Below are 25,566 nucleotides of genomic sequence, written 5' to 3'. Positions count from 1 at the left end.
ACGTCCTTTTTCATCAGATGAGAAAAATGGCTTCCACGATCCTAAAAGCCCCTTCCACTGCCTGGGAGTTTCTGGGAGAACAGCTACCTAAGGGATTAGAAAGTGTCGTAAACTACAAGTGGGAGGTGTGTGTCAGTTAGAGCTAAATCCAGCTCATCTAGCAGAAAACTCAAGCTAAGAGGGGCTTAAACATATAAAGGTTTATCCTTTCCCACCAAAGGCATCTGAAGATAGGCAATCCTTAGCTGTGCAACAGATCCACAAAGTTTTCAGGGTCAAACTTCTGCTATAGCTCCTGCTGCCCCCTTTGTGGATGACTGTATCTTCTAGCTCACTTCATGGTCCACCATGATGACTTGGATCCTGCCATCACATCTGTATTCCAAGCAGCAAGAAGAGAGAAAAGACTATACCTGGTGGTTTGACTCTTTTTAAGGAGTCTTTCTGACAGTCCTACTCAATAATTCCACTTTTGTCTCCTGGGCCGGAATAGAGTCACATGGCTACGCCCATCTGCAAAGGAGCCTGGGAATTGCAGTCTTTGGCTGGGCCCATGTGCTAGAGGGGCGGGGGAAATGGCCTGAACTGCCTGTCTCTGCCGCAGAAGGTGTTTAGTTGCTCCTTGAAGGCTGAGTGGGATGTTCACGGACGGCCTGGGAGGACATCCAAGCCAAGACCAGAGAGAGCAAAATGGGGGGTGAGTTTGGGGGGGCCACTGAGTGACCCACTCCACCACTGCAAGGTCAGCTCACTGAAAACTCCCGGGCCAGGGAAAGCTTTCATATTCTTTTTGTTCTGGGTTTGGAAGGTTTGTATGTCAACTACATGTCATCTTAAGACATCTTTTTCCTGGGGATCCTTCAAAAGCGAGTTAGTTGGGGGTTGGGAGGAGAAGCATAGGACCTAGGGGAGGGCAGAGGGAGATCTGAGGTTCTTAGACAGGACCGGAAGGAATTAAGGCAAAATATTCCAGGTCTAGAAGCCTTTGCCGTGGGACTGAAGTCTAAAAGCTGTGACGCCTCGAGCGGGTGGCCCCATTCTGAGAGCTTTCGCAGGAAATGGTCCTGAGCTGGGCTGAAGCTCCAGCCTCCTGGTTCTGATGCCAGTGGGGGCTTGGACCCGATGGTCAACATGGGATTAATCAGGCCTTCCTAAATGTCTGGTTTTTGTTTTTTGTTTTTTTTTTCCCCCAGAAATCTCTGGCATACAGGAAGCAGAAAGCACCAACCCAGGGTAATAAAAATATAAAATGGACCAAATATTTGGAGGGAAGAGGAATCCTTGACATGCATGCCTGTTATTTATCATGTTATCTCCCTCAAGTCAAGATAAATTAGAAACTGCTCATTGCAACCATGAGGGAAGAGGACCCCAGCTTTCTTCTGAGCAGGAGGCGGTAGAAAGAAACGCTGACAACAGGACACGCACGAAACGTCTTTGATCTTCTCTTCATCTGCATTCACCATAATATTGTGTGTTCCATTTTAATGTTAATTCATGTAAAGTGGGAACAAAAAAATGCAACCCAAGAGAAGGTTGTAGGGGGAGGTATGAGGACATAGCACCATAGAGTTTAGAAAAACCAAGAAACAAGTTGAGTACTTTGTGAAGCTTTTCATTTGTCGGTTGTCTCGGCAGATAATTGGTAACATGTCGGGGGATTTTCAGAATAGTTGTAGCAGAGAAGCGGCCTGTAGGGGCTGTAAGTGGGGGTGGATGGGAAAGACAGAGAAAGAAGAACTGACAACGGTGACATCTTTTGCTGGTTATTGGAAGCCCAGAAACAGGACGGGTGCTTGAGGGGGGAGCAAACTTCAGGAGTGCTGTTTTTATTTTCTCTCTCTCTCCATCTCTCTCTCCCGCCCTCTCTCTGTCTCTCTCTATCTCTCTGTCTCTTTCTGTCTCTGTCTCTCTCTCTCCCATCTCTCAGCTCTCTTTGCTTTCACTATGCAAGCTGACTCTCCACTTGATGAGTGACTGACCCCAGAAATGGCCCTGCTCTTTGGCTCTGGCAGCAAAGCCAGGGGGCGTGGGAGCCAGGTGGACCAGCCACATCCTAGGCCCCTCTGTGCTCTGGATGAAGGAAAGGAGTGAACTCCTTAGTGACCAGGCAGGCCAAGGCCCTGGGAAACGTGGACAGTGGCTCCTGGGACCAGCTGCCCATCAGGACCCTCGCAATGATGGAGGAGCAGCCACAGAAGGGAAGCTGGCCCTTGGACAGAAGGCCCTCAGAGCGCGTCACAGGACGAACACGATGGGCCTCGGCCTGTGGTAGGGGTACCTCAGAGTTGCGGAAATGCAGCCTCCAGTGAATGGCCCACTGGGGTAAAAAGTCTTTATAAACAAAAGAATAGCCTGCCCCTAAAGAATATTCACACCACCACGTCCTCAGTGATAGAAACAGCTAGAGTGTCGAGTGATGCTTTTCAAATCGCGCATCGCAGGAAAGGGGGGCAAAGGATCTGAGAGCCCACGGCCAATGTCCACACGGACTCAGGACCAAGAGCTCAGTTTCTTCCCCGGGGAATGGGGCCCGCGGTCCCCATTTGGCCTGGGCTCAAAGACCACCAGCTCTGCTTGGGTTCCAAGACAAGAAGGGATGCCAGCGGTGGGACGTCTCCAGGAGGACGCTCCGCAGACCACAGAGAGGTCCGCCCCTTGGGCCTGTGACCCCGGCCCTGCCCTGCGACCCCTGGCCTTGGCCTGGTCCTGGCCAGCCCGCATGCTCGGGTGTTCCCTAAACCGCACGCACCGTGTGACGGTTGTGTGCGCACGCGTGCACTCTTAGGTGGAGGAAGAGCTCTGTGGCTAATGTCAGACTCTCAGAATTAAACACTCCTGCTGGATGTGGGCATGTGCCCCTAAGCCGCACACAGTCCACGTGTGCCTGTTTGCAGACTGAAGAAATGTCGCTGTTTGCAGCTTTGGTTTCTGATATTTCAGGGTATTTTCCCTTGAATGTCTCGGCCACGAACCACATCAACCCTGATACGGAAGTGAGCGATCTTTAAGAACCGGTCATCGTAAATTCAGATTGGTAACTGTCAACGGGGAATGCAGGTCTAGGTGGGTGCACTCTGCAAGTCAGCATTCGGATTTAGCATTTCACAACTGAAACACAGAATGTATTTAACTGACTGCACGTACTAGGCAGGGCTCTCCAAAGAAGCAGAGCCAATGGGATATCCATATATATGAGGAGATTTGCTATGAGGAACTGGGTTATATAGGTATGGCGGCTGAGAGGCCGGTGATGGGCTGTCTGCAAGCTGGAGCCCCAGGCAGCCAGCGGGGTGATTCCAGTCTGAACCCGAAGGCCAGGCACCAGGAGCACAGGAGTGGATGATGTCCCAGCTCAAGAAGAGCTCGCAGACCCTGCCGTCCTCCATGCTTCTGCTCTATTCAGGCCTCGGCGGATCGGAGGAGGCCTGCCTGCACCCGGGAGGGGGCCTGCGTTCCCGACCCCACTGATTCCAACACTAACCACATCCTGAAGCATCCTCAGAGACACGTCCAGAATCACGTGTAGCCAAATATCTGGGCAGCCCGTGAGCCAGTCAAGCGGACGCATGAAATTAACCATCACACTGTCACCCGGCTGAAATCACAATTTCTTTTTCTAACTGGGAAATTCTTATATAATTTATTTTTTGATGGAGAGCAAGCTCTCTTTCTCTTTTTTCTGCAGTAACCCCAGCGACTATGGCAGCGCTCAGATGAAGCTCCTCCGAAAGAGCAGATGGATTTCTTCACCTTATTGCCACCCTTCACACGGGTGATGGCCACTCTCCTCTTTCACTGGAAGGGTTGGAGGTAGTGGAGTCTCCATTAATCGACTGACACCAACAGACTCAGGAGGAAATAAAGTTATTCTGTGAGCGGCGCCAATTCTCCTCCCTGATGGAATTTCCTAGAGGGATCAAAACTCTCAGTGGCCTCAGGCTTTGCAGGATTATGGTCTTTCTTTCATTCCCCCCTCCCTCAGTTTCCAGATATTCACTCTAATTGGTTCAGGACACCATGATTCTGCGTCCAGATCTTGGAAAGCATCCAATGGTTTCCTATATAACTTAAAGTTTAGCCGCTAGACACAGAGCAGAATTATTTTTAAATTTAGACACAAGGAAATGGAAAGAAAACTGGTGGGCGGAGGCAGGGGTTGAAGGCAGCGTTTCCTCGTTCAGCAAATGGTTTCATTTATTCCTGGAATTTCTAAAATCTAGGGAAGGAGGAGAGGGGAGGGAGACAGGAAAAGGGTGGACGGCTGTGTAGCTGCGGTTGTGGGTTCGCTCGAAGTGAGCTCAATGGTTAGAACAGAAGGAAATTGCCACGATGAGGGGAGAGTCAAAGGCTACAGCCTGGGAAGGACTGAGGTCCTCCCTCCACCAGCCCTTGAGGGAATCAATGCTGCCGACGACGTGGGAGGGTGTGCAGAAGCCTATCTCCCCCTGTCCAGTCTTCAGATGAGACTTTAGGCCCTGGGCCGACACGGTGTTGCAGCCGTGAAGACACCCTGAGCAGAGGACCCAGCGAGGCCGGCCTGAATTCCTGACCCCTGGGTTAATTATTCCCGTGATATGAGCGTGTTTTGGTACAAGCCACAAATGTTTGGGGTAACTTGTCAGGCAGCAAAAGAGAACTTATGCACGCGTCATGTCCTGCTGGAGGTCAGCTGTAGAGTCAATAAGGCATGGAATGTTCCCCTCTTGGATCAGAGAATTCTCTTAAGGCTGAGGTTTAAAAAAAAAGAAAAAACTTCCAGTTGAAGAACTATTAAAATACATGTATTGCAAAAGAAAAAGAAAGGAGAGCAGGCTGTGTCTTTCCACATCAGCTGTACCTATCTATGTGTTATCCCCAGATACCCTGAGCCATGGGTCAGGCTCACGAGAATCCCCGGGGAGAGGGATGAAGGACCTGCCTGAACCTTGACTCTGCACAGACAGATCTCAGCTTCCGCAAAACAGACATAACCTTGGAGGTCTGACAACTCGAAACTTGACTGTTTTTAATTAACTACAATATTTTTATTCCAAAAACAGTACTTGTTCATTGGAGGAAAAGACAATATCCAGAATAAGCAAAAGAAAGGAAATAAGAATATGTAGATCTATTTACATATATACGCACGCACCCTATTTCTATCGCGACCATATCTCCATGTCAACAGATATTTATCTTCACAACCACAACAGCCATTGAAAACTATTCCGGTGTCTAGTTTCATCATAATTTACTTACTGGATGTCCTGTTTGGACTCCCAGGTTGTATCTATTGTTTTCTATATTACTGACAATTCCATGACAAATGACCAAACCTCTAACTTTAAGTTACAAAAATAGCAATTTTATAAGAAGATAAAGGGCTTTTGGCTAAGATAAAATTCAGGGTGCCCAACTTTTTAAAGTGTAGGATGCTCTAGAAGGGGATGGATGATTCTGGAGCACAAATCCTGGGCTGTGGGCCACGGAGACCTCTGGGCAGAGATGCAGAGCGGGGCTCGCTCTCCCGCCCAGGGACAAGGAAGGGCATCTACAGGCCATCCTCAGATGGCTCCGTCTTCTCCTTGTCAGCATCACTCACCCTCCCAGGCTCCATCCATTAGAGCACTTGCTCTCAGGCTCTGCAGCCATTAGAATGACCTGGGAGCGTGTTAAAAATACATATTCCCTGGCAGCACTCCTGGAAAATGGGCTTCAGTGGTCTGGTGGAGCGAGAAAAACCAGGCCGGTGACCATGGGGCTTTGAAAGTCGCTCCATTAATTCCGGACATGGGCAGAGACCAGGCCTCCAGCCTTGTCTGCAGCAGGCATTTTTTTCTCTTTTATAGTAAATTTTTGCTGCTCACACGGATGAGCAGGAGCATGAGGCAGGGCTGGTATGAGGCAAGCATGCAACCCAAGTTTGTCCGGGGTTGCCCTGCAGTAAATAGCTCCTTTGTGTCGCTATTAGGCATGTTGACAGAACATGACTTTTCTTGGTCTCTTTTCCCTCTTGTAGCCACTCGACAAACATTTATCGCGCCTCTGGTAGGCCCCAGGGCTGGGCCATCCCTCGGTGAACTGCCCGTGAGCCATTTATGACACTCTTTTCTTGGGGTAGCCGTACCCCAACTACAGGACCTGTGTGCTGGAGGGGGAATCTGTCTCCGTATCAGCGGCAGGTGACCGGCACCAAGTGAAGCTCCGTAAAACCCTGCCGCTGTTCATCGGTCACCCGGCGCGAGGGGCTCTCCTGGGTCCCCTCTAGGGTCACGTTCCTTCCCTTCCCCATGCGGGACGGGGCCCAGGGCACGCCTCTGGGGAGTGGAACCAGCGCTATGTCGTCGCAGGCCAGCGACGCGCACGTCTGCCCACCAACTCGAGGATGCCCTCGCGTGTCCTTCCTCCGGACCTCAGGCCTGAAGCGAAGCCGGAGGAGAAGCTGGGGCGCCCGCGGCTCCGAGCGCCGCCCCCGAAAATCCTGCGGGAAGCGGGGCGCGCCTCCCCTGGGGTTCGGTCCCCCAGCCGCCGCAGGCCGGGGGGTGGGGCCACCTGCTGCACTGTCCTCAAATGCGGAGATGCAGGTACCCGCGATGCTCCGCCCACCTGCGATGCTCTCCTCCGCCACCCCCACCCCGCTGTGCTCCCCCACACTCCGTGAGGCGGCCCCTCTGCGATGCTCTTCCCACCACGATACACTCCCCCACCTGCGGCGCTCCCACAATCACGGCGTCCCATCCCCCCCATGATGCTCCGCCCACATGCGGTGATTTCCCTACCCCTGTGGCGCTCCCAGACTAGTAACGCTCCTCCCACCTGCCGGGCTCCTCCCACCTGCGGGCTCCCTCCACCTGCCGGCCTCCCCCCACCTGCGGAGCTCCGCCTCTACCAGGATCCCCCCACCCTCCCTGCAGCGCTCCCGGCCCCGCCCGCCCGCCAGCCCCGGCGCCCGGGAGCCAGCCCTCGGCAGCCCATTGGCGCGCGCCGAGCGGGCGGGGCTGGAGGTTCCGAGTGGCGGCGGCGAGGGCCGGGCGCACTGCCTGCTGAGCACCCGCCCGGGAGCCGTCTCCTGCCGGCTCGCCATGGACGACCAGGATGTCTCCGCCAACCCCAGGGGCTCCTTCCGACAGTTCCTGGAGCACCTCTCCGGGGCTGGCAAAGCCATCGGCGTGCTGACCAGTGGCGGGGATGCCCAAGGTGCGCGACCGCCTGCTCGGGCCCGGGGCGGAGGAGGGGGAGAAACCAGGGAGAAGGGAGAGGGGTGGGGCACCGGAGAGACAGGATGAGGAGAGGGGACCAGAGAGAAGGGATGAGGGGAGCCAGCGAAAATAAATGGGATAACCAGGGAGAAGAGACGGGGTCCTGGGGAGAAGAGATGGGGGACTGGGGAGAAAAGATGGGGGCCTGGGGGCAAGCGGGGACAAACCGTGGGGGGGACCAGGGAGAAGCAAGGAGGAGGGGGATATTGGAGGGGTGCCCGGGGATAAGAGAAGGTCGGGGAGAAGCCCCCGCGCCCAGGAACCGCAGGGCTGTCTTCCGGGGGCGGGCGCGGGCGGTGCAGCCGCGGGAGGCACTGCGGGGGCAGGGGAGTGAGGCTTACGCAGGAGGATCCTTTATCCGGAAGATCAGTTAATTTCCACCTCTACGTTTACTTTTAAAATTGAGACTGGCGAGGGGGTCGCCTGGACCGCCCTCGGAGGGCATTCCTGTTCCGATTCGTAGGATGGGGCTTAGCCACAGCGCGGCCACTCCCCACGCTGCGGCTCCCACCCCAGCTCCTTCACCCCCCACCCCCCATGTCGTGGAAAAAACGGCTGGGTCCCCGCGGCGCGTCCTGCGGCCTCGCGACCCCGCGCGGGGCGGGGACGATGGGTGGGGGGCCCCGCGGCTCATTGCTGGGCGCGGCGTGGGGCGCGCGGGGGTCCCCGCCCGGGATGCCTGGCGGCCTAGGACCGCCTCGCGTTTCCGCCGGGAGATTTTAAAAAAGGTTTTCCGCCGCTCTCGTCTCCTGTCCCCTTCCGGCTCGTGGCAAAACTGAAAACTAAAATGGGTCCCTAGGCCCTCCCCGCCGGCCGGCCTCCCCTGAAGGGGAAGGACCAGGAAGCGGGGACTCCGGGACGTCACCGGCACCCGGGGCGCGGACTCCAGGCTCCCCCCACCGCCATGCGGACGCCGATTTCGGGGAGAAGGGGACCCAAGCTCGGGGCCCGCGGACGCACGAAGACTATATTTACATTGAAAGGGGAGGGTGACACGGCCGCGTCCCGGGCCCGTTGCGCTGGGCGCACGTGGGGGCCGGGTGTTCCCAGACGGTGGGGTCTCCTGACCCAGGTCAACCCGGGTGGGGCGAGCCAACCGCTGCAAAGGAGATGGACGTTTCCCTGGCGGAAGGGTCCCTGGAGCCTTAAGGATCGCGCGGGCTGGAGACGCGTCCCCGAGCTGGGGTTTGGCTTCTCTTTTCCCCTCTGCCCCCTAGAGGAGTTGAAAGGCCTTCTTTTCGCGCTTTCAGGCCTCGCACAGAGGAGGGATGCTCCAGTGCGGCGCCCGACGCCCTCTCAGGTCTCCCACGCTGCGGGTGACCTTCCCTTCGCCCTTGAGCGGGCGGGGCGGGGCGGGGCGGCGCGGGGGCGGCAGGTTGGGGGCCCCGCCCGCCGCGGAGCCTACGTGATGCCGGGCCCGTCGCCTCCCGTGCGCCCTGCGCCCTCGGTCCTTGGCACCCGGCACCCTGGAGGGCAGGAGGCGGGGGCCGCGGCGTCCCTGGAGCGTGGGTCCCCAGCAAGACCCTCCCCTGCGCCCTGTGCCGTGGGCATCCGCGCGCTGCGGGCAGGAGGTGCGGGAGACCGTCCCCATCCTATTGAAGCCGGCGATCGTGGCTTTGGTCCCCGCTCCCGCCCTCCCGGGAAGCAGGGCTGTTCTTATTTGGCATCTAGTAAGGTGACCCCCGTGTAAACATTGCAGAGAAAGACAGTGTTGTGATACAGCAAGGGTGGGCTTGGGGAAATGGCAGAGCGAAAGAGACGACGTTGCCCACGACCCTTAAATGAACCCTGAAAGATGCCCCCGTGGGGTCGCGGGGGCCTGAGAGCGGCATCCCTGTGAAGGCTTCTAAAGAACCCGGGTCCGGAGACCTGGGCGAGCACCACTGAGGAGGCGGTTGGAGTGAATCTTATTCTGGGCGTGGAGGGAGAGAGGCGAAGACGTTGGCACAGGAAGAGGAACTGGCCTCTAAACCGCCAGGCTTCAGAGTCAGAGTTTCAAGGCTGTTTGACAGTGAAGGGGCTATGGCTGTTGAAAACACTGTGTACGGGTCCCTCTTTTGAATCCCTGTGCCGGAGTTTGCTCAGCTACCTGGTAGCTGGTGTCCAGGTTCTAGAGATAAGGGTGCCATAGACAGAATCAGCGTTTTTTCTGCTCCTTATCCTGGCTCTGCCGCTTGTGAGCAGTTATAAACAATGAGGTCGGAATCCACCCCTCATCAGTGGAAGAGGATTAATGAGATTAATCATTAATTCAGCAAAATTCCATGAGAAGGTTGCCTGGTTGGTGTAGCAGCAGGTCCATGGGAGATGGCTGTCCTCACCCCAGCAGTGGCATCGCCTGTGACAGCCGATGTCCTCTAGGGGCACCTCCGGGCTGTCCCTGGGAGAGGCCGCTATGGCCAGTTCGGTGGGCATTTTCCCCCACAGAGCTCAGGACAGTGACTATATTCGTGAATTTCATGCGAAGCGTGCTCTCCTGTCTTCATACCACGTCGGGCCTGTCTGACATCTGGAAGCCTTTCTTTCAGAGGAGCAAGCTCGCCCCGGGGTGTGCTCAGAGGGTCTGGTCTTGGCAGCTCAGATTTACAGAGCCTCAGAACAGGTTGTTCCTACAGAGGTCGTCTGTGGCACGCCATCCCTTTACTGTTTTTTCTTGATTCTAAATTATTTCAGTCTTTGATTTTTCCTGAGATAGGAGAATTTTGCTCGTAGCTAAAGAGCAAGGAGGACATGCCCAAGCCTTAATTTTAGGGTAGTTTTCTAATCAGATGTGAAATGACAGTACTCGGGCTGCTATCCAGGGGGCGCATTTTCTGCAGTTCTTATCTCCAGGCCTAATTACATTGCTCTGAGATCCATGTCTTCTTCCTGGAGGAGGGGAGAAAGACCCACAAAGAGATGAGTAACTGAGTTAAGGTGCCATTAAGGCAATGGTAGCATTTAAACCACGTTCTGTGAGCTCTCAAATCCAGATACTTCCCAGTGGGCCAAGCTCTCAAGGGGCCTTCCCCAGGCCAGGCTGTCGGGTCTAGTCAGTGCTCAAAGCCAGCAAAGCACAGCTTGCTCAGAATTACACAGATGGTTTTTAAGCAGCTTTGCTAGTGGAACAGAAAATGCCTTTTACAGTGATAACTTCACTTCCCTCCGGGGTGGTGGCTAAGCGATGAGCACCTGATACTGAAGTGATGGAGCGCTTTGTTTTCCAATGGAATTTATGGTATACAATTATTGGGAAAAAAAGGAAAAACAGAATGAAAATCGCCCGTGGATATTCCTGCCTCCCCCAGCCCCGCCCATTAAGGAAGACTCTGAGGCCAATTATTTTTCTCATTCTTTGGGTTTCTTCTCTTGTCAAAAGGAATGTCTGCAAATTTAAATTGATTTTTGCTTTAACCTAAAATAAGTTCAGTGTTGCTGGATGGACTGACTTCCCATGACTCAGTGCCCACTCCCAAGCAAGACTGTGACACACGCCAAAAATGACTCACTGTCTTAGACACTGATTGTGGGCTTCAGAGGGAGGGCCCGGTGCACCGAGGGTGCCAAGAAATGCGGGTGCCCTCAGGGCACCGTGCACTTGAAAGCTGAGCCCTGTTTTGCTTAGGGCAGGGTGACCGTCAGTCTAGCATTTAGAGAAAGCTCACGTTCATGGAGTCTGTGGACATTTTTCCATCAGTGGTACGAATAGCTAACATTTAGTGACCATCTGCCCTGTGGCGGGCACCCATGCTCCCATGTATTAACCTCCCACCATTCTACCCACAAGCAAGTGAGCTCCAAGATGAACTGACTCCTGAGTTCTGCTGAGTGACTCGGCCAGGCCCCGTGACTGCAGTGAGAGTGGGGGTGCCGGGACACGTGCCCATTCCCCAGTGCATTTCTAGTTTTTTTAGTTCTCTCTCTCTCTCTTTTTTTTTTTTGGTGAGGAAGATTGGCTCTGAGCTGACATCTGTTGCCAATCTTCCTCCTTTTTTTTCCTCCCCAAAGCCCCAGCACATAGTTATATATCCTAGTGGCAAGTCATTTTAGTTCTTCTCTGTGGGATGCTGCCACAGCATGGCTTGATGAGCAGTGTGTAGGTCTGCACCCAGGATCTGAACTGGTGAACCCTGGGCCACTGAAGTGGAGCAGGTGGACTTAACCGCCGGGCAGGCCACAGGGCCAGCCCCACCAGTGCATTTCCAGTGCCCAGCACGGAGCATGGCACTTACAGACACTCAGAGGTCTGTGGACCATTTCCTTCCACAAAGTGGCTGGGGACGGGAAGGTCTAGCTGTGTTCCTCACGCACTAAGACATTTGGACGAGTGAAACCTTCGCTAATCAAAGGCACTCCTTTTATCTGCAGAGCCGTGTCTGGGGACAATTATGTCTCGAGATGAAAACTTCAAAGCCGTGGTCAGAAGTGGGAGGTGCTGGTCGACTGCATCCAGGCACTAGGTTGTTCTTCATTAAACACCTATTTCTGGAGCATGGGGTTCAGGCCCCGCTTGGGTGGGTTCCTTCCGAGCCCGCCTGAGGGCCTGCTGGCATCAGGGAGACTGGCGCGGTGGGCATCTCGCCCCACGCAGCTTGGGGCCTTTACCTCCCGGAGCTCTGTGCACATACGTCCTGGAACGGCATCTCTCCCGTTTACGACGTGGTCATTAATTTAGCAAAAATTACTGGGTTTGGGAGGCAGTCTGTTTGGATTACAGTGTTAACTCCATGCGGACCGTGGGCTGTGTCTGCAATTGCATCCTTTTCCACAAATGTGGATACCGCTGTGTGACACTTTCAGATGACCCTTAGAAACTAGACATTTCGTCATCTTTCAAAAAAACCGTGTTTTCCCCCTTGGCTACAGAAAACCAGAAGCTTCGATACAGGACTGAGGCCTCTTATCAGGGTGAATTAGGGCCATTTAAATATGCTCTATGGATCTGACGGGCTGTCAGAAGCAATTACAGTTAGACGTCCGAAGATAGGGCAGCAGCTTGTTACAGGCAACCATCAGGACACAACAAAATTGCACCTCCGCTGTGCTTGTAATTATGTTAAAAAGGTGTCTTTGGATAAAGAACACTTGGACATATGTTAAGAAAACAGCCCAGGCACTTTCCGAGTTACTCTTTTCGGCAAGCTTTGGGTGGCGCTTTGTCTGTATTTGTTACAATCCGTCTGCCAGGAGGCCCGAGTCCTCCCCCTCCCCCCGCCTTCATTTCCACGTCTCCACCACCGTGCTGGGAGTTACACTCACCGCGCGTGTCAGGACCAGAAGCAGCGAAGCGGACGGAGGGATGGCAGAGCATCGTCCAGAGAATCCAGAGACTTATTTATAGGTCCCACGTCCTGGTTTCGCTGCTACTAGTGCTGGGACCTGGCCTCGGATTTCATTTGCAGGATGATGGAGGTGGAACCCCTCAACCCTTGTCATCTCCCCTCTCCAGCCCTTCTCTTCAATGACCGAGAAGGACGAGGGGCGGCGCAGCTCCAGGACCACCCCCTCCCGCCCCCCGCTGCCCCTGAGGGCTCAGTGATCTTCTCCATCCCTGATGTTCCATCCCTAGTGAGCTGCCTGAGGGCCTCCCGAGGTGCAGATGGTGGTTTTGCAGGTCCGGGGGGAAGCCAGAGCACCGCACCAGAGCTGCTGGATCCTCTGGTTGGCTGAGGCCGTGCATGGGTCCTGGGTCCCCGGGGCAGTTTGAAACTGAGCAGTTCAGACCATCCCAGCAGTGTCATCTGATGATTTTCTGACCTGGACGAGCCCTTGCTTGGGAGGGTTAATTCACGTAGGACCCCTTATAGAAACGTGTGTGAGTGGTCTGGGCAGAGGTTTCTTTGGACTAGAAAGAGGCTAGAAGGATGGTGCCGGTGGCCTGGAACAGCCACGCCTCCTCGTTCGTTCAGCCCCGGTTGAACATTACTAGGTTTTGTTGCCCTTTTCACATAGTCATTTCACACATTAGCCATGGCATGCCTTGGGTGACCGAGGGAGCCCTTCTCACAGGGAGCTGCCACCGTCGCACTGCTGGTGTCTGGGGGCCGAGAAACGTGCGTCACTGCAGGCTGCTGGGTGCCAAGAAGGAAGCCAGACCCGGGGAAAGAGCCCCTGTTCATGGAGGGCCCAGAGCAGCCTGTGGTCAGGCCCCCTGCTGACCCGGTTGATGGGGGATGAGTGTGAGAGGCAGGAAGCAGCCTGGGAGGCAGAAGGAAGTGGGAGCCTGCCTGTGGGCTGCAGACAGAGGTCAGGGCAGCTGGGCGAGCCTGGGAGGGGCAGGCAGCCAGGCCTTTGGATGCACCTGCAGAGTCGAAAGGCCACCTGGAGGTACTGGCCCCTCTGATAAGGGCCAGGGCTGTTTCGTGGAGAGGGGAGGGGGGGAAGAGGAGCGCCCAGGTTTAGTCTGTGAGGCGCAGGGTTGCAGGGGTGGGGCTGGGCACGTGGCAGGACGTCCCCATGGTGGTGACCTAGGGGCTTGAGTGTGTCAGGGTGTGGGGTGGGTTTTGTAAGCGGAGGTTTGGCCTCAGGTGGGAGCTCATCTGTGCAGCAGGAAGAAAGGCAGCGGGTGGGAGCAAGGTGGGGGCAGGGAGGGGGGAAAAGGCTATGTTTATAGCAGTGCTCATCCTGCAAGTGACGGGAAAACCAGCAAAAACCCATCAGCTTGAGATTAGCTGCCTTAGCCTAGAATGGAACAGTCTCGCGTTTCCTGAGGAACTTTGCACTGATCCACGCATCCAGATATCCACGCCAGCCAAGTGTTAAAGAGGAGATTCAAGAGTGTGCTGTGGGGTAGAAATGAGGCTTGGCTGGGGCAGTCCCTGTTCCATATGTACGTTTAACTATCTAGTCGCCATGTTAAAGAGTAAAAGAAACAGGTGAAATTAGTTTTAAGTGCATATATTGTTCAGCCCAGTATTTCAGTCCATCATCAATATAAAGAGTATTAATGAGACATTTCACATTCTTCTCTTCCTTACCGAGCCTTTGAAACCCCGGGTACCTGATGAAGCACATCTCAGTGTGGCCAGTGGCTGTCGCGGCCGACAGTGGGGGTCTGGAGCGAGGGGTGGTGGGACGCCGCCCCTGTTCAGAGGGTCCCTACCGAGTGCTTATGCTGGAGTTTGGATGACACGCAGGGCACTGCTGGCGGTGGGCTCGGCATCTGCAGTAGACGCTGGGACGCAGCGCGTGGCAGGCACGCTCCCTCGGGGCCCTTGGTGCGGCTGGAGAGCGCTTTTCCAGATGTCCACATGCTTGGCTCCCGTCATCTCTTTCCTTTAAACGGCGCTTCTCCAGGAGGCCTGCTGTGGCTCCTGGTGGACAATCGAGTGCCTCTCTGCACCCCACACTCCAGTCCCCGGCCAGCTCAGCTTCTTATTCTTCTCCTTAGCACTTATCACCTTCCACTGATGGTGTCATGCAGTCGTTTATCGTGTTATCCTTTCCCGGCTGGAACAAGCCCCACTGGGGCCAGATCTTCCCCTCATTTCTCAGTGGTGTGCCCACCAGTGCCTGGCAAAGAGGAGACACCCCGGCCATCCATACTGGATGGATGGATGTATGAATGAATGAATGGAAAACCCCCTCACAGATTTATCTCGTTTTCCGCTGACTTTTAACACAAGACTCGGTGATCGCAACAAGGCGGGATGCAGAGAATCTGCTGGCTTGATAACTGTGGTTCACGGTGACACAATTCCCCTTAGAGTTTTCCCTCCCGTACCTGAGTTATTAAACGTGGCCACTTTATGCAGAACTTTAGTAGCAAGAGCAAGTGTGTTTTTGGTTCATTTTCTGACATATTTTAACATCTGTGCTTTAGTTCAAAGATGAAAGCTACATGGATTCAGGGAGAAACCAGTAAGAGGACTGTGCATCCTGACTTTATTTTTCAAAAGTTTTGAACTATTTTTCATTGAACTATTTTTCAAAAGTTTCAATGAGTTTAAACATTGAAACTAGGAAGGGAGTGTTTCTGAGCTGAGAGAATGTGCAGCAAAAAGGCTCGACGCTACCAGAATGGTTAAATCAGGAGATTAGCATCCTCTTCAGACCACCAGGAAATGAAACAATGAAGCCCGGCTATTTTATCAGAATCAGGACATTCCTTGATTCTCAGAAATTACTTGAAGCTTCAGTTCTGTCCGAACTGAATCTCAGGGAATATTTGAAATGGGGAAGTCCACAACCCTCCCTGACTTCAACGAAGAAATGATCTTGCTGACTCTCTCACCTGCATGACAGGTTAGTAAGAAGCTGTTTTAGAAAGTGGAACATGGAGAAAACAATGTAACAATCGCTTCTTTCTTCTGCACCGGGAGTAATTATCAGGTTTCCCACTTTGTGGCTCCCTGGTTTTTTCAAAGTGTGTTTATTTTTGGATCCCGTAACAAGACTGCAGGTTCCCTGGGAACCAGGACTTAGATTTTTGCAAAGGATGAAGAGGTTTCTTTCCAAATAGTAAGATTCTTGCTTGGTGCCAGGATTACATTTTCCCAGGGAAATAAGCAGTTTGAGCGTCCACTGGACGGCCCGCAGCTGCCCTGCATTGCAAGCAGACGGCATAGGAGGTGGGCACTGTGTGCCCAGGAGAAAGGCAGAGCCTAGGGAGAGGTCCCACGTCTCCATCCTGGTCCTGTGTCCATGGTAAATGCTGGCTGCTTCTGCTTTCTTTGCTTTTCACCCTCCAGGGCCCCTTCCTCGGACAGCGGCCACCTGCCGGCCCACCGTTGTGTCCCAGCTGGAGAGCTGACAAAGGAGCAGGCCCCACCCCAAACAATCCTGGAGGAATTGGGGCCCGGCAGGCATTTTTCTTGAAGGTCCCTTTGGGGATTCTCACGCGCAGCCATTGTGCTAGAAGGCATTAGGACATCTTTTAAGTTAAAATAAAACGCAGACCAGGGTTTATGCTGCAGCTTCGCCGTGTGTTCATTCTGTTCCCCTGACTATCAGTTTATCTGCTCAGAGCTGACTTCCTCGCCTCCCTAGGAGGACCCAGGACCCCCACATGTCCTGGAAGCATCAGCCTAGGGGCTCAGGCCACCAAGGCCCCCATCGTTCATTTGTGCTAGGAGCCAAGTACCTCGACTCAGGCTCAGTCAGAGCTCTCCAGGCTGTGGGGACAAGGCCCGCTGGTGTCGGGAAATTACACCAGCTGGCAAGTGACCAGCAGCCCTGGAGGCTTGGGGCCGCCTGGTGGGAGGCCCGTGCTCAGGCCCCTGCTCCACCTGGGGAGCCCTGTGTCCATGACACCCCCTGCCCGGGGCTGCTGCCGGCTGAGGGGGGACCAGTGCTGTGGGTGAGTGCAGGGCACCCCCAGTTTAGGCTGTGGGGCAAGTGGGAAGGTGTTCAGACCCAGGGGATAGAGGTCAGAGCCGGGTCTCCTGGGGTCATCATTTCCTTCCTGCTGCCATTTCTCACCCACCTACACTTTCTGACCCCCCCAGTTCATCCTCTTGGATTGAACCTTTATGAAAGACCCTCTGGAAATGAGGTCTTCACAGCAGGGACAAGGAGTGTTACAGTGCGGTGACGAAGTCTTGGGACAGTTTAAGTGTTTGGTGGCTAAGTCCTCGATGAGAGTGGCCATAGGATAGAGTCCTAGAATTATGGGGTCTGTTGGAAGGGCCTGTGAGGGGCTGTGTTTATCCACTCAGTTAAGATCAGGGTCAAGGCTGCTGTGCCTAGCTGACCCCAGCACAGAGGGATGCACACAGTGCGCTAAGGCATCACGGTGGGGAGCACAAGGGGGTGGGCGGCTCCTCCCTCCCAGGATCAGAGGCGTGGGTGAGAGAAACGCCGGGGGTCTCCCGAGAGGTGCAGGAGCCCGGCCGTGGAAGTTGACTGGGGGCGTTGGGGCAGCTCTGACTCTCCTGGGGGAGCTGCGGTCCTGCGGTGTAGACGGAGCATGAGGTTCAAGGGCGAGCATCCTGGAGAGGAGCAGGCAGAAAGAGTCCTGACGTGGGGGATCTTTCCCTGGGGAGTTTGGTTTTCCGTGCACAGGCCCTGGGGACTCCAGGGGAGGAACACGGGCTTGTACATGTTTTAGAGAGAGAAGTTGATGCTAACACAGAAGACGTCTCCAGAAAAAAAGGTGCAAACCTGCAGACACAACACAGGCAGGATGACAACATGGCAGCATCGCACGAGGTGTTCCTTGGGGGCTCATGTGGCTGTCTCCAGAGACGCGGGGCAGGGGAGAGGAGGGTACGGGGCATCTTTGACCTTGTATATAGTTGCTTTTTGAGGACCTTACTTTTTAGAGCAGTTTTAGGTTCACAGCAAAATTGAGAGGAAGGTACAGAGACACATATATACCCCCTGTCCCCACACATGCACAGGCTCCCCTACTGTCATCCCCTCTGCTGGGGATGTCTGTTACAGCTGATGAACCTCCAGTGGCACGTCGTCATCTCCCAGAGTCCGTAGTTGACATTAGGATGCACTCATGAGCTAATGTGTGTTGCACAGTCTCTGGGTTTGGACGAATGAACAATGACCTGGGTCCACCACGATAGGGTCATACAGAGTATTTCACTGCCCTCAGATTCCCCTGTGCTCCGTCTGTTCATCCTCCCCTCCCCCAACCCTGATCTTTCTATTGTCTCTATCGTTTCGCCTTTTCCGGAATCTGTAAATCTTTTTTAACAAGAAGAATATTTTTATAAATTACTTGTATAATAACAAACAAAAGAGAAACGGCTGTTTGAATCGCTCTGCCTGCGGGGTGGGCGCTGCCAGAGGGAGGCAGCGGGATTTGGCAAACGTTGGGAGAAATGTCCGTCCTACGGGCAGGAGCTATCGAGGGTGTCAGCAGCATCCTGCTGGAGTGACTGAGGGAAGTTGTGCTGCTCAGCAAGAGGGAGAACACAGGGACAGGAGGAGAAATGATGAGGGGAAAATAACCTATGCATCTTGAAACAGTGAGTTTGAGGTTCGTGAGAGACGACCGCAGTTTGGTCATTAACATTCTTTGTGTGATAAACTAGGTCTGAACATAAAGTAATGAGACTGCCAAGGATATCTATGTCCACGTTACCTAGGTTTTAGATATGGATTAAACATGGATTTATTTCTAAGATACATTCCCCCAAGCTTTTTCAGCTCCATGAATATTGTAACTTTTCAAAATTGTTGCCATCCAGAGGCAACAGTCTTATTTCTAGCATTTCAGAATGGGCTCAACAAAATTTGAAACATTTTTACCAGTCTTCTGAGGAGGTTTGCCATAGAGATACACACCCATCCGGTCTCCTGGTCTGTCGAGTGTGCCTGGGAGCCACAGGGCCCCCGCTGGTCTCCTCACTCCCCAGGAGCATCACTTTGTGCTCCACCTTCTCCTACATCTTTAGTGCTGACATTTGTTTCCGAAATTTAAATTTATGAAGGAGTTGGATTTTTACTGTTGGGTGTCCCGGAGCAGCCAGCCTGGATGCCCAGGTGCTGTCGTTCTGAGGCCCAGGACCAGTCGTTTCTGAAAGGAATGGTCCTCATTCCTTGTCACTTCTCTCCTGATGGCCTCAGCGCACCAGCTAAGATGAGGTGCAGGAATTTGCAGACGTGAAATCTCGACCTGTCCCCTTAGGTCTAGACAGTGTTTCCATGCGCAGATGGCTGCTCCAAAACGGGGCCTCTGCGGAAAGCCAAGTGGAGCGTGACAGATTTATGTCACATACATTGCACACAGCTGCTTTGGAATTCAAGTCAAGTCCTCTGGGAAAGTGTGGTAAATGTCCTAGATTTATCTTGATTTGGTGTTATTTATAGTATACTGGTTTAATTTAATTTTTCTTTTAATAAAAGTGCATGACTTAGGGCTGGCCTACTGGTTAAGTTTGGTGTGCTCCACTTTGGTGGCCCGGGTTTGGTTCCCGGGCATGAACCTACACCACTTGTCAGCCATGCTGCGGAGGTGACCCACATGCAAAATAGAGGAAGATTGGCACAGATGTTAGCTCAGGGCAAATCTTCCTCAAGCAAAAAAGGAGGAAGATTGGCAACAGATGTTAGCTCAGGGCAAATCTTCCTCAGCAAAAAAAAAAAAAAGAAAGAAAGAAAGAAAGAAAGAAAAAAGTGCAGGACTTGTTTTGTATTTAAGGCCACAGACTAAATTTTTTTATGCTGATAGCTGGTGATGAAATAATCTATTTTGCATCTCCTCCTCCATCAGAGATCAATGGTCTTCTTCAGTATTGTCTTCTTTGATTTTGGCTAGCTATCCTCTGTGTTGTTTGCAACATAGATGGTGTTGCCTACAGATTCCTATGGACTCGAGGGCACTTGTGTTCCAGTATTCTAAACTAAGAGAACATAAGTGTGCCTGTCTCTTTACAATGATGTTCATCTGTGGATGAACCCACAAAATGCTGGACTCCTTGCTTTGTACTTGTCATTTCTCTCAACGCTGATGCCAGTCCTGCAGGCACAGGTCCTCCACATTCCTCCTGGAGGAGCCTCCTGAGAGGTCGTGAGGTTTACTCACCGTCACGGTTAGTTAGATGGCAGCTCCAGAATCGCCCATCTGATCAGTGACCACTGTTCCTGTTCTTTTCACAGGCATGAACGCCGCTGTCCGTGCTGTCGTGCGCATGGGGATATACGTGGGGGCCAAGGTGTACTTTATCTATGAGGTCAGTGCTGCGTCGCACTTGCTATCTCTGACTTGGGAATTCATGCCTCACACCTGCCCGGGGCCCCCACACCTTCCCAGGACCCTCAGACCTGCCTGTGGCCCCCAAACCTGCCCGGGGCTCCCACACCCCCCGGGGGTGCTCACACCTGCCCGGGGCCCTCATACCTGCTTAGGGCCGCCACACCTGCCTGGGGCCCCCACGCCTGCCCGGGGCCCCACACCTGCCTGGGGCCCCCAACCCTGCTTAGGTGCTGCTGACCCAAGCTGAGAGGCTCCAAGGTACCACGAGAGCCTCATGGGGGGTGGTTTATGTCCAGGTAGAGCTCCCTGGTCCAGATGCACATCTGTGAGAGTTGTATTGGGGAGTGAGGGGAGAAAGGAGATGAGAAGAGGGCAAAAAATGCTGTTTTGACATCAACATACTGGTCTTACTGATTAATGGTCTCTAACTGGTTGTATTTGTTTGTAATTCTCATTCGTTTTAGAAGTTGTATATTCATTTAAAATGGGGGCTGAATTTGAATAAACATTAAGATAAATGGGAAAAAGTGACCACTTTGAGCTTTTCATCATTAATGTGAAATCCAGACCGGCTCCCTGTATCTGTTTCTGCGTTAACTTCAAAATGAAGAGTGTGAAATCAGACAGCAGAGGTGGCCGTCGTCTCCTGCCCTGGAGGTCCTGGCAACTTGGAATGAGGAGTGTTTGGAGGGAAGTCACCAGTATAGTTTGGACGACATCACTATTTCAAAAACTATTAGAAAACATAATTTCTGCTTAGTTTTAAAATTTAGAAAACATAATAAAGCTTAAAAAATGGAAAGAAGTGAATTTTTTTAAATGGCTTAATTTCTCCAAAATCACTATTTGTATTTTATTCTGATTCCTCCCAGTATTATATATGTGAAGGAGTGGAAGGAAATATGTACATTCTTAACATAGTAGCGAATATATTTTGTATGTTTTCTACCATTACATTATGGCTATTTTCTATTCATTACGTTCATTCCACAGCTATCGTTTTCAATGTCTGTGTAATATTCCATCAAATTCATGTCTCCTCATGTCCTTGACTCTTTCCTTAATCATCGCATTCCTGAACCAGAGACTATTGAGGTCGCTGCCCATTTTCCAAGTATCCTAACACAGCCAGACCTGTGTTACTCCTAGAAGATGTTCAGTGCTGTGTGTCTTTAGTATGACCAGAGATACAGCATTGGCTGAGTCCAAAGGGAAGGTCATTATCGTGGGTCTTGATGCGTCTTGCCAAAGTGATTTCTGGAACCTGTTCTGGGCCACCTCCACCCCCACACCGAGCACGTAAGTGGCACCAAATCCCCCCAGTCCTGTGTGTGGTCCTCCTCTGACTCCCCAGAGCTGGCGCAGGTTCCAGGGTCTGTTTCTTCCCAAGTCCTTTTCTCCTTTTGTGAAGTGGCTGCTCGTAGACTTTGCTCATTGGTCCGAATAACCATTTGCTTATCGGTTGCTGCAAAGATGTTTTCTCCTGTGCCTTAGGTTTGCTTTGTTAAACTGTGGTTCTGTGGGTTTGGGGTTTGTATTTATCTGATTTGGGCCGTGTTACACGATGGGTCTAATCAGAGCATTTCCAGAATATTGTTTTGCCATTTTCTCTGTGGACCTTGTTAGGGTCAGATAGCCCTTGTGGATGTCCGTCCTGGGCCTCGCCCCACGGCCTGCGGCCCGTCCACTGAGTCGAATGAGCATGTTGGATGCAGGGCCACATGCGGCTCTGGCTCCTTCCCTCCTTCCATGTCGGAGTTTGCACACAGATAACTAAAGCGTGCTCTTTCCTGCTGCTGAGGAGCGTGCATGTGTGCACAGTTTCCTCTGCCTTCCGATTCTGTCTTTGGGAGAGGGCTGCATTCTGCCTTAGAACAGGAGGGAAGATGCCACAGCCTGGCCTGACAGCAGTTCACTAATACGTGGGTGTGGTTTCAGAGATCTTTGGGGGGTCGGAGCACCCTCAGGTCAGGTTTTTCTGTAACAATTAACAAGATGTTTTCAGGTTCGCTGAAGACGAATTTGTTAGATTTCGGTTTCCAGTGATTTCCCCCAGGAGACCTTGTCTTTTTTTTTTTTTTTTTTTAAGATTTTATTTTTTCCTTTTTCTCCCCAAAGCCCCCCAGTACATAGTTGTATATTCTTCGTTGTGGGTCCTTCTAGTTGTGGCACGTGGGATGCTGCCTCAGCGTGGTTTGATGAGCGGTGCCATGTCCGCGCCTGGAATTCGAACCAACGAAACACTGGGCCACCTGCAGCGGAGCGCGCAAACTTAACCACTCGGCCACGGGGCCAGCCCCCCCCAGGAGACCTTTTGGTTTTGATAGCCCCCTGCGGTCCTTGTCGCCTCCATGGTGACGTTGTAGATGGAGCAGCTGGACTTCCGTCTGCAGCGACTCACTTATCTTCACGGGACTCTGCGGTGCGGGGAGGGAAGGGAAGGGAAGGAAGTCATTTCGGTTATTTCGTAGTCAAGGAAACCGACCCCTCGTGGTCAGTTCACCCTCTCCGGGTCCTACTCATCACTGGCAGGGCTGGGAAGAGCGCACATCCGCCATCAAGCTTTGATGGGGTGGGCCTCATCCTCAAGGACGTGGGCCAATGTCTGGAGGCAATTTTTTTTTTAATTCTTTTTATTTTTTTATTCTAGCTGATTTTTTGTAAAAATTTGAGTTCATAATAGTTTACATCGATGTGAGATTTCACTTGTACATTATTTCTTGACTGTCACCACATCAATGCTCCCTTTCACCCCCTGTGCCCATCCCGCCTCCCTTCCCCTGGTAACCACTGAACTATTTTCTTTGTCCCGGTACTTGTTTATCTTCCACATATGAGTGAAATCATCTCATGTTTGTCTTTCTCAGTCTGGCTTATTTCGCGTAGCATAATTCCCTCCTGGTCTTCCCATGTTGTTGCAAATGGGATGAATCTTTCTTTCTTATGGCTGAGTAGTATTCCATCGTATATGTATACCACATCCTCTTTATCCAGTCATCAGTCGATGGGCACTTGGATAGTTTCCATGTCTTGGCTATTGTGAATGATGCTGCAGTGAACACAGGGGTGCATATGTTGCTTTGGATTGCTCATTTCAAGTCCTTTGGGTAGACACCTGGTAGTGGGATAGTTGGGTCCTATGGTAGTCTGGAGACAGTTTTTGACTGTCCCATTATTCATGGTGGAGGAGTCAGGGATGCTGCTCAACATGCTGCAGTGCACAGGACAGCCCCACAAGAAGGAAGGATGCGCCCCAAATGTCCATGCTGCTGAGGCCAAGAAACCCTGCCTTAACCTGAGGGCCAAATCTTAATCTGCTGTGAATGACACCCGTCGGGGAGAGCGTGGGGGTGACGCTGGTGGCTGTGTGCGTCGAATCTTTGGGTATTGAAACCGACATAGTAACTGTTCGGCATTAGGTAGTCCTTCTCTGATTTAAGGGTTTTGTTGTGGGTTTTTTATTTCGGAGTGTTTTTATTGGCACTGTATTCTGTAGTTGTCTGTCTGCATTCTGGGGACATTTAGATGTATTCAGACCTATATTTTACCAGATTTAGCACCTTTGAAAACAAGGAATTGAGATGGAATGCGTCAGGGCCGAAGAAAGTTTGGGCTTCCTTTGGAGGAGTCTTGACCTCGGGCAACCAGGTTTTTCTTGATGTTGTCAACTAGGACAGAAGGGCTCCGCGGCCCCCGTCCTGCAGGGGTGAGGAGGGTCTCTCTCCTGATTCTTCAGGTCCTCTGTGAAGAGGCATGAGGGGAGCTGGGCTGGGGTGAGCCCTGCTTCCTGATGCTTCCTGCTGGTGGGCCGAGAGGTGTCCTGATCTGAGCAGATCCCCTGTCCATTAGGGAAAGGCAGGGAGTTTCTGCGGTCCCTCCATCAGGAGGACGCCAGGGAGAATGCTTGTGTGGGATGGTGTTAGGACGATTCTGATTTTCCCAGAAACTGCTCTGTGGGTGATTGGCACCTTCGAGCGAGGCTGTCTCAGGGTGTGTGGCTGAACGCAGTGTTGCGGCTCGTCACTAGGGGTGATGGGAACTTTGAAGTTCTTAGGCTCTGGAGGGAAACGGGAACAGCCTAGAGATGGATGAATTTGAACTGAAATCGCCTGTCTGGAGATGATACCAAGCTTCTCATGACAGCCCTCCCCCCAACCCAAAAAAAGAGAAATTCTGGTGAACATTGCCTGCTCTTTTTTTTTTTTTTTAAAGATTTTTATTTTTCCTTTTTCTCCCCAAAGCCCCTCGGTACATAGTTGTGTATTTTTGGTTGTGGGTCCCTCTCGTTGTGGCATGTGGGATGCTGCCTCAGCATGGCCTGATGAGCGGTGCCATGTCCATGCCCAGGATTCGAACCAGCAAAACCCTGGGCTCCCAAAGTGGAGCTTGCAAACTTAACCGCTCGCTCATGGGGCCGGCCCCCAGTGCCCGCTCTTTATATTCTGCAGAAGGGGGTCCTCGGTGTCATCCTCCTCTCAGGGCTCCCTCGAAACATCCGTTCTCAGTCCCGCCTGAGCCCCATGGGACTTTGCTCTGGCAATCAGTGTTATCTAACTGAATCGAGTAGGTTTGGAGCATCATCATCTCTCCATTACCAATGTAGCAACCCAGTATCTGTACTTCTGAAACCCCAAAATCTCTAAAATCTGCCAGTTTTTTCCTAACTCACTTGGGCAACAAAGCCTGGATGGGGCTGCGTGTAATCCTTACTCGCCCCCCTAGTGTGACTGTCCCCAAGATAGGGTGACCATGCCGGCTTACACGTGCTGTAACATCCATATTGCTTCTTAAAACCCAAGACCTTCTCGAGTCTGGCTCATCTCTCAGGCCAAGGGGTTGGGGAAGCGCTTGTGGACCTACATACGTGGCCGTGAGTGGGGAGAAATAAATTCAGGTTCTGGTCCTGTCTCCTCATCTGGCCAGTGAGATCATAGTTGCTCTTCCTGCAAAAGCTTCGAAAAGCTTTGCGCCTGAACCAGTAAGGGGGCCGTGGGACTGCTGGGTGGGGACCATATCTGTGCCTTTGACTCCGTTGGCCTTGGCCGGGCGCAGAATTCGAGTGCTCAGTTCAAGGCACCTCTCTGTAGACCTGAGAACTGTAGACAGACGTCCACCTGCTCCTCGGTCTGCTGGCTACCTGACACCCTGACCAACGGGGTTTCCTTTTTGACCGCAACACTACTGACATTTGCTGCTGCTGGACGATTTGGGTTTGGGGGGCTCTCCTGTGCAGTGTAAGCTGTTTACAGCATCCTTGCCTTTGCCCCCCAGAAGCCAGGACCACCCCCTACCCCACACAGTGATGGTCCAGAATGTCCCCAGACATTGGCGATGTCCCCTGGCGGACAAACTCACCCTCATTGGGGACCACCGTCTTAGACCTATTTGGGCTCTAATTTAGAAGACGTTTGGTTTTATTTCTTAAAGTATCATTCAGTAATTTCTCCAACACGTTTGTCCATTTGTAGTCTAGTTCCTAAGTCCACCTAGAGCTTTCGAGGTTGCCAACACACCAAAAGAGTTAAGCAGGTCAGTGTTAATTATTTAAATGAAGGGTGTTTGGTTTTTCTCTTTAGCAGAGAATGTGTGGAACGTGTATTGATCGGAAAACACTGGCATTTCTGCTAAAGGTCTGGCACCAGGTCTGTTCTGTCTGGCTGTTCTGAGACTGCTGGAATCTGGGACAGGCTACGT

The 25,566-nt window shown here is 52.6% G+C and overlaps 1 protein-coding gene across 2 annotated transcripts in view; it reads left to right on the top strand.

Annotated features, from left to right (window-relative positions):
• The first annotated feature begins 6,955 nt into the window (after positions 1-6,955).
• Positions 6,956-25,566, top strand: part of PFKP (phosphofructokinase, platelet) — a 59,538-nt gene continuing 40,927 nt past the window's right edge. Inside the window, exons 1-2 of one of the 2 annotated variants that reach the window (XM_044762581.2) lie at positions 6,956-7,179; positions 19,776-19,849. In XM_044762581.2, the coding sequence (XP_044618516.1) occupies positions 7,065-7,179; positions 19,776-19,849 (189 nt within the window). In that variant the 5' untranslated portion in view covers positions 6,956-7,064. The remainder of the gene's footprint in view (positions 7,180-19,775; positions 19,850-25,566) is intronic. The other variant, XM_070501180.1, reaches the window with a different exon arrangement.

The sequence above is a fragment of the Equus asinus genome, chromosome 29 (assembly GCF_041296235.1).
Source record: "Equus asinus isolate D_3611 breed Donkey chromosome 29, EquAss-T2T_v2, whole genome shotgun sequence".
Taxonomy (NCBI): domain Eukaryota; kingdom Metazoa; phylum Chordata; class Mammalia; order Perissodactyla; family Equidae; genus Equus; species Equus asinus.
The sequence above is the reverse complement of the archived record's forward strand: the minus strand, read 5'-3'. Positions and strand labels throughout refer to the sequence as shown.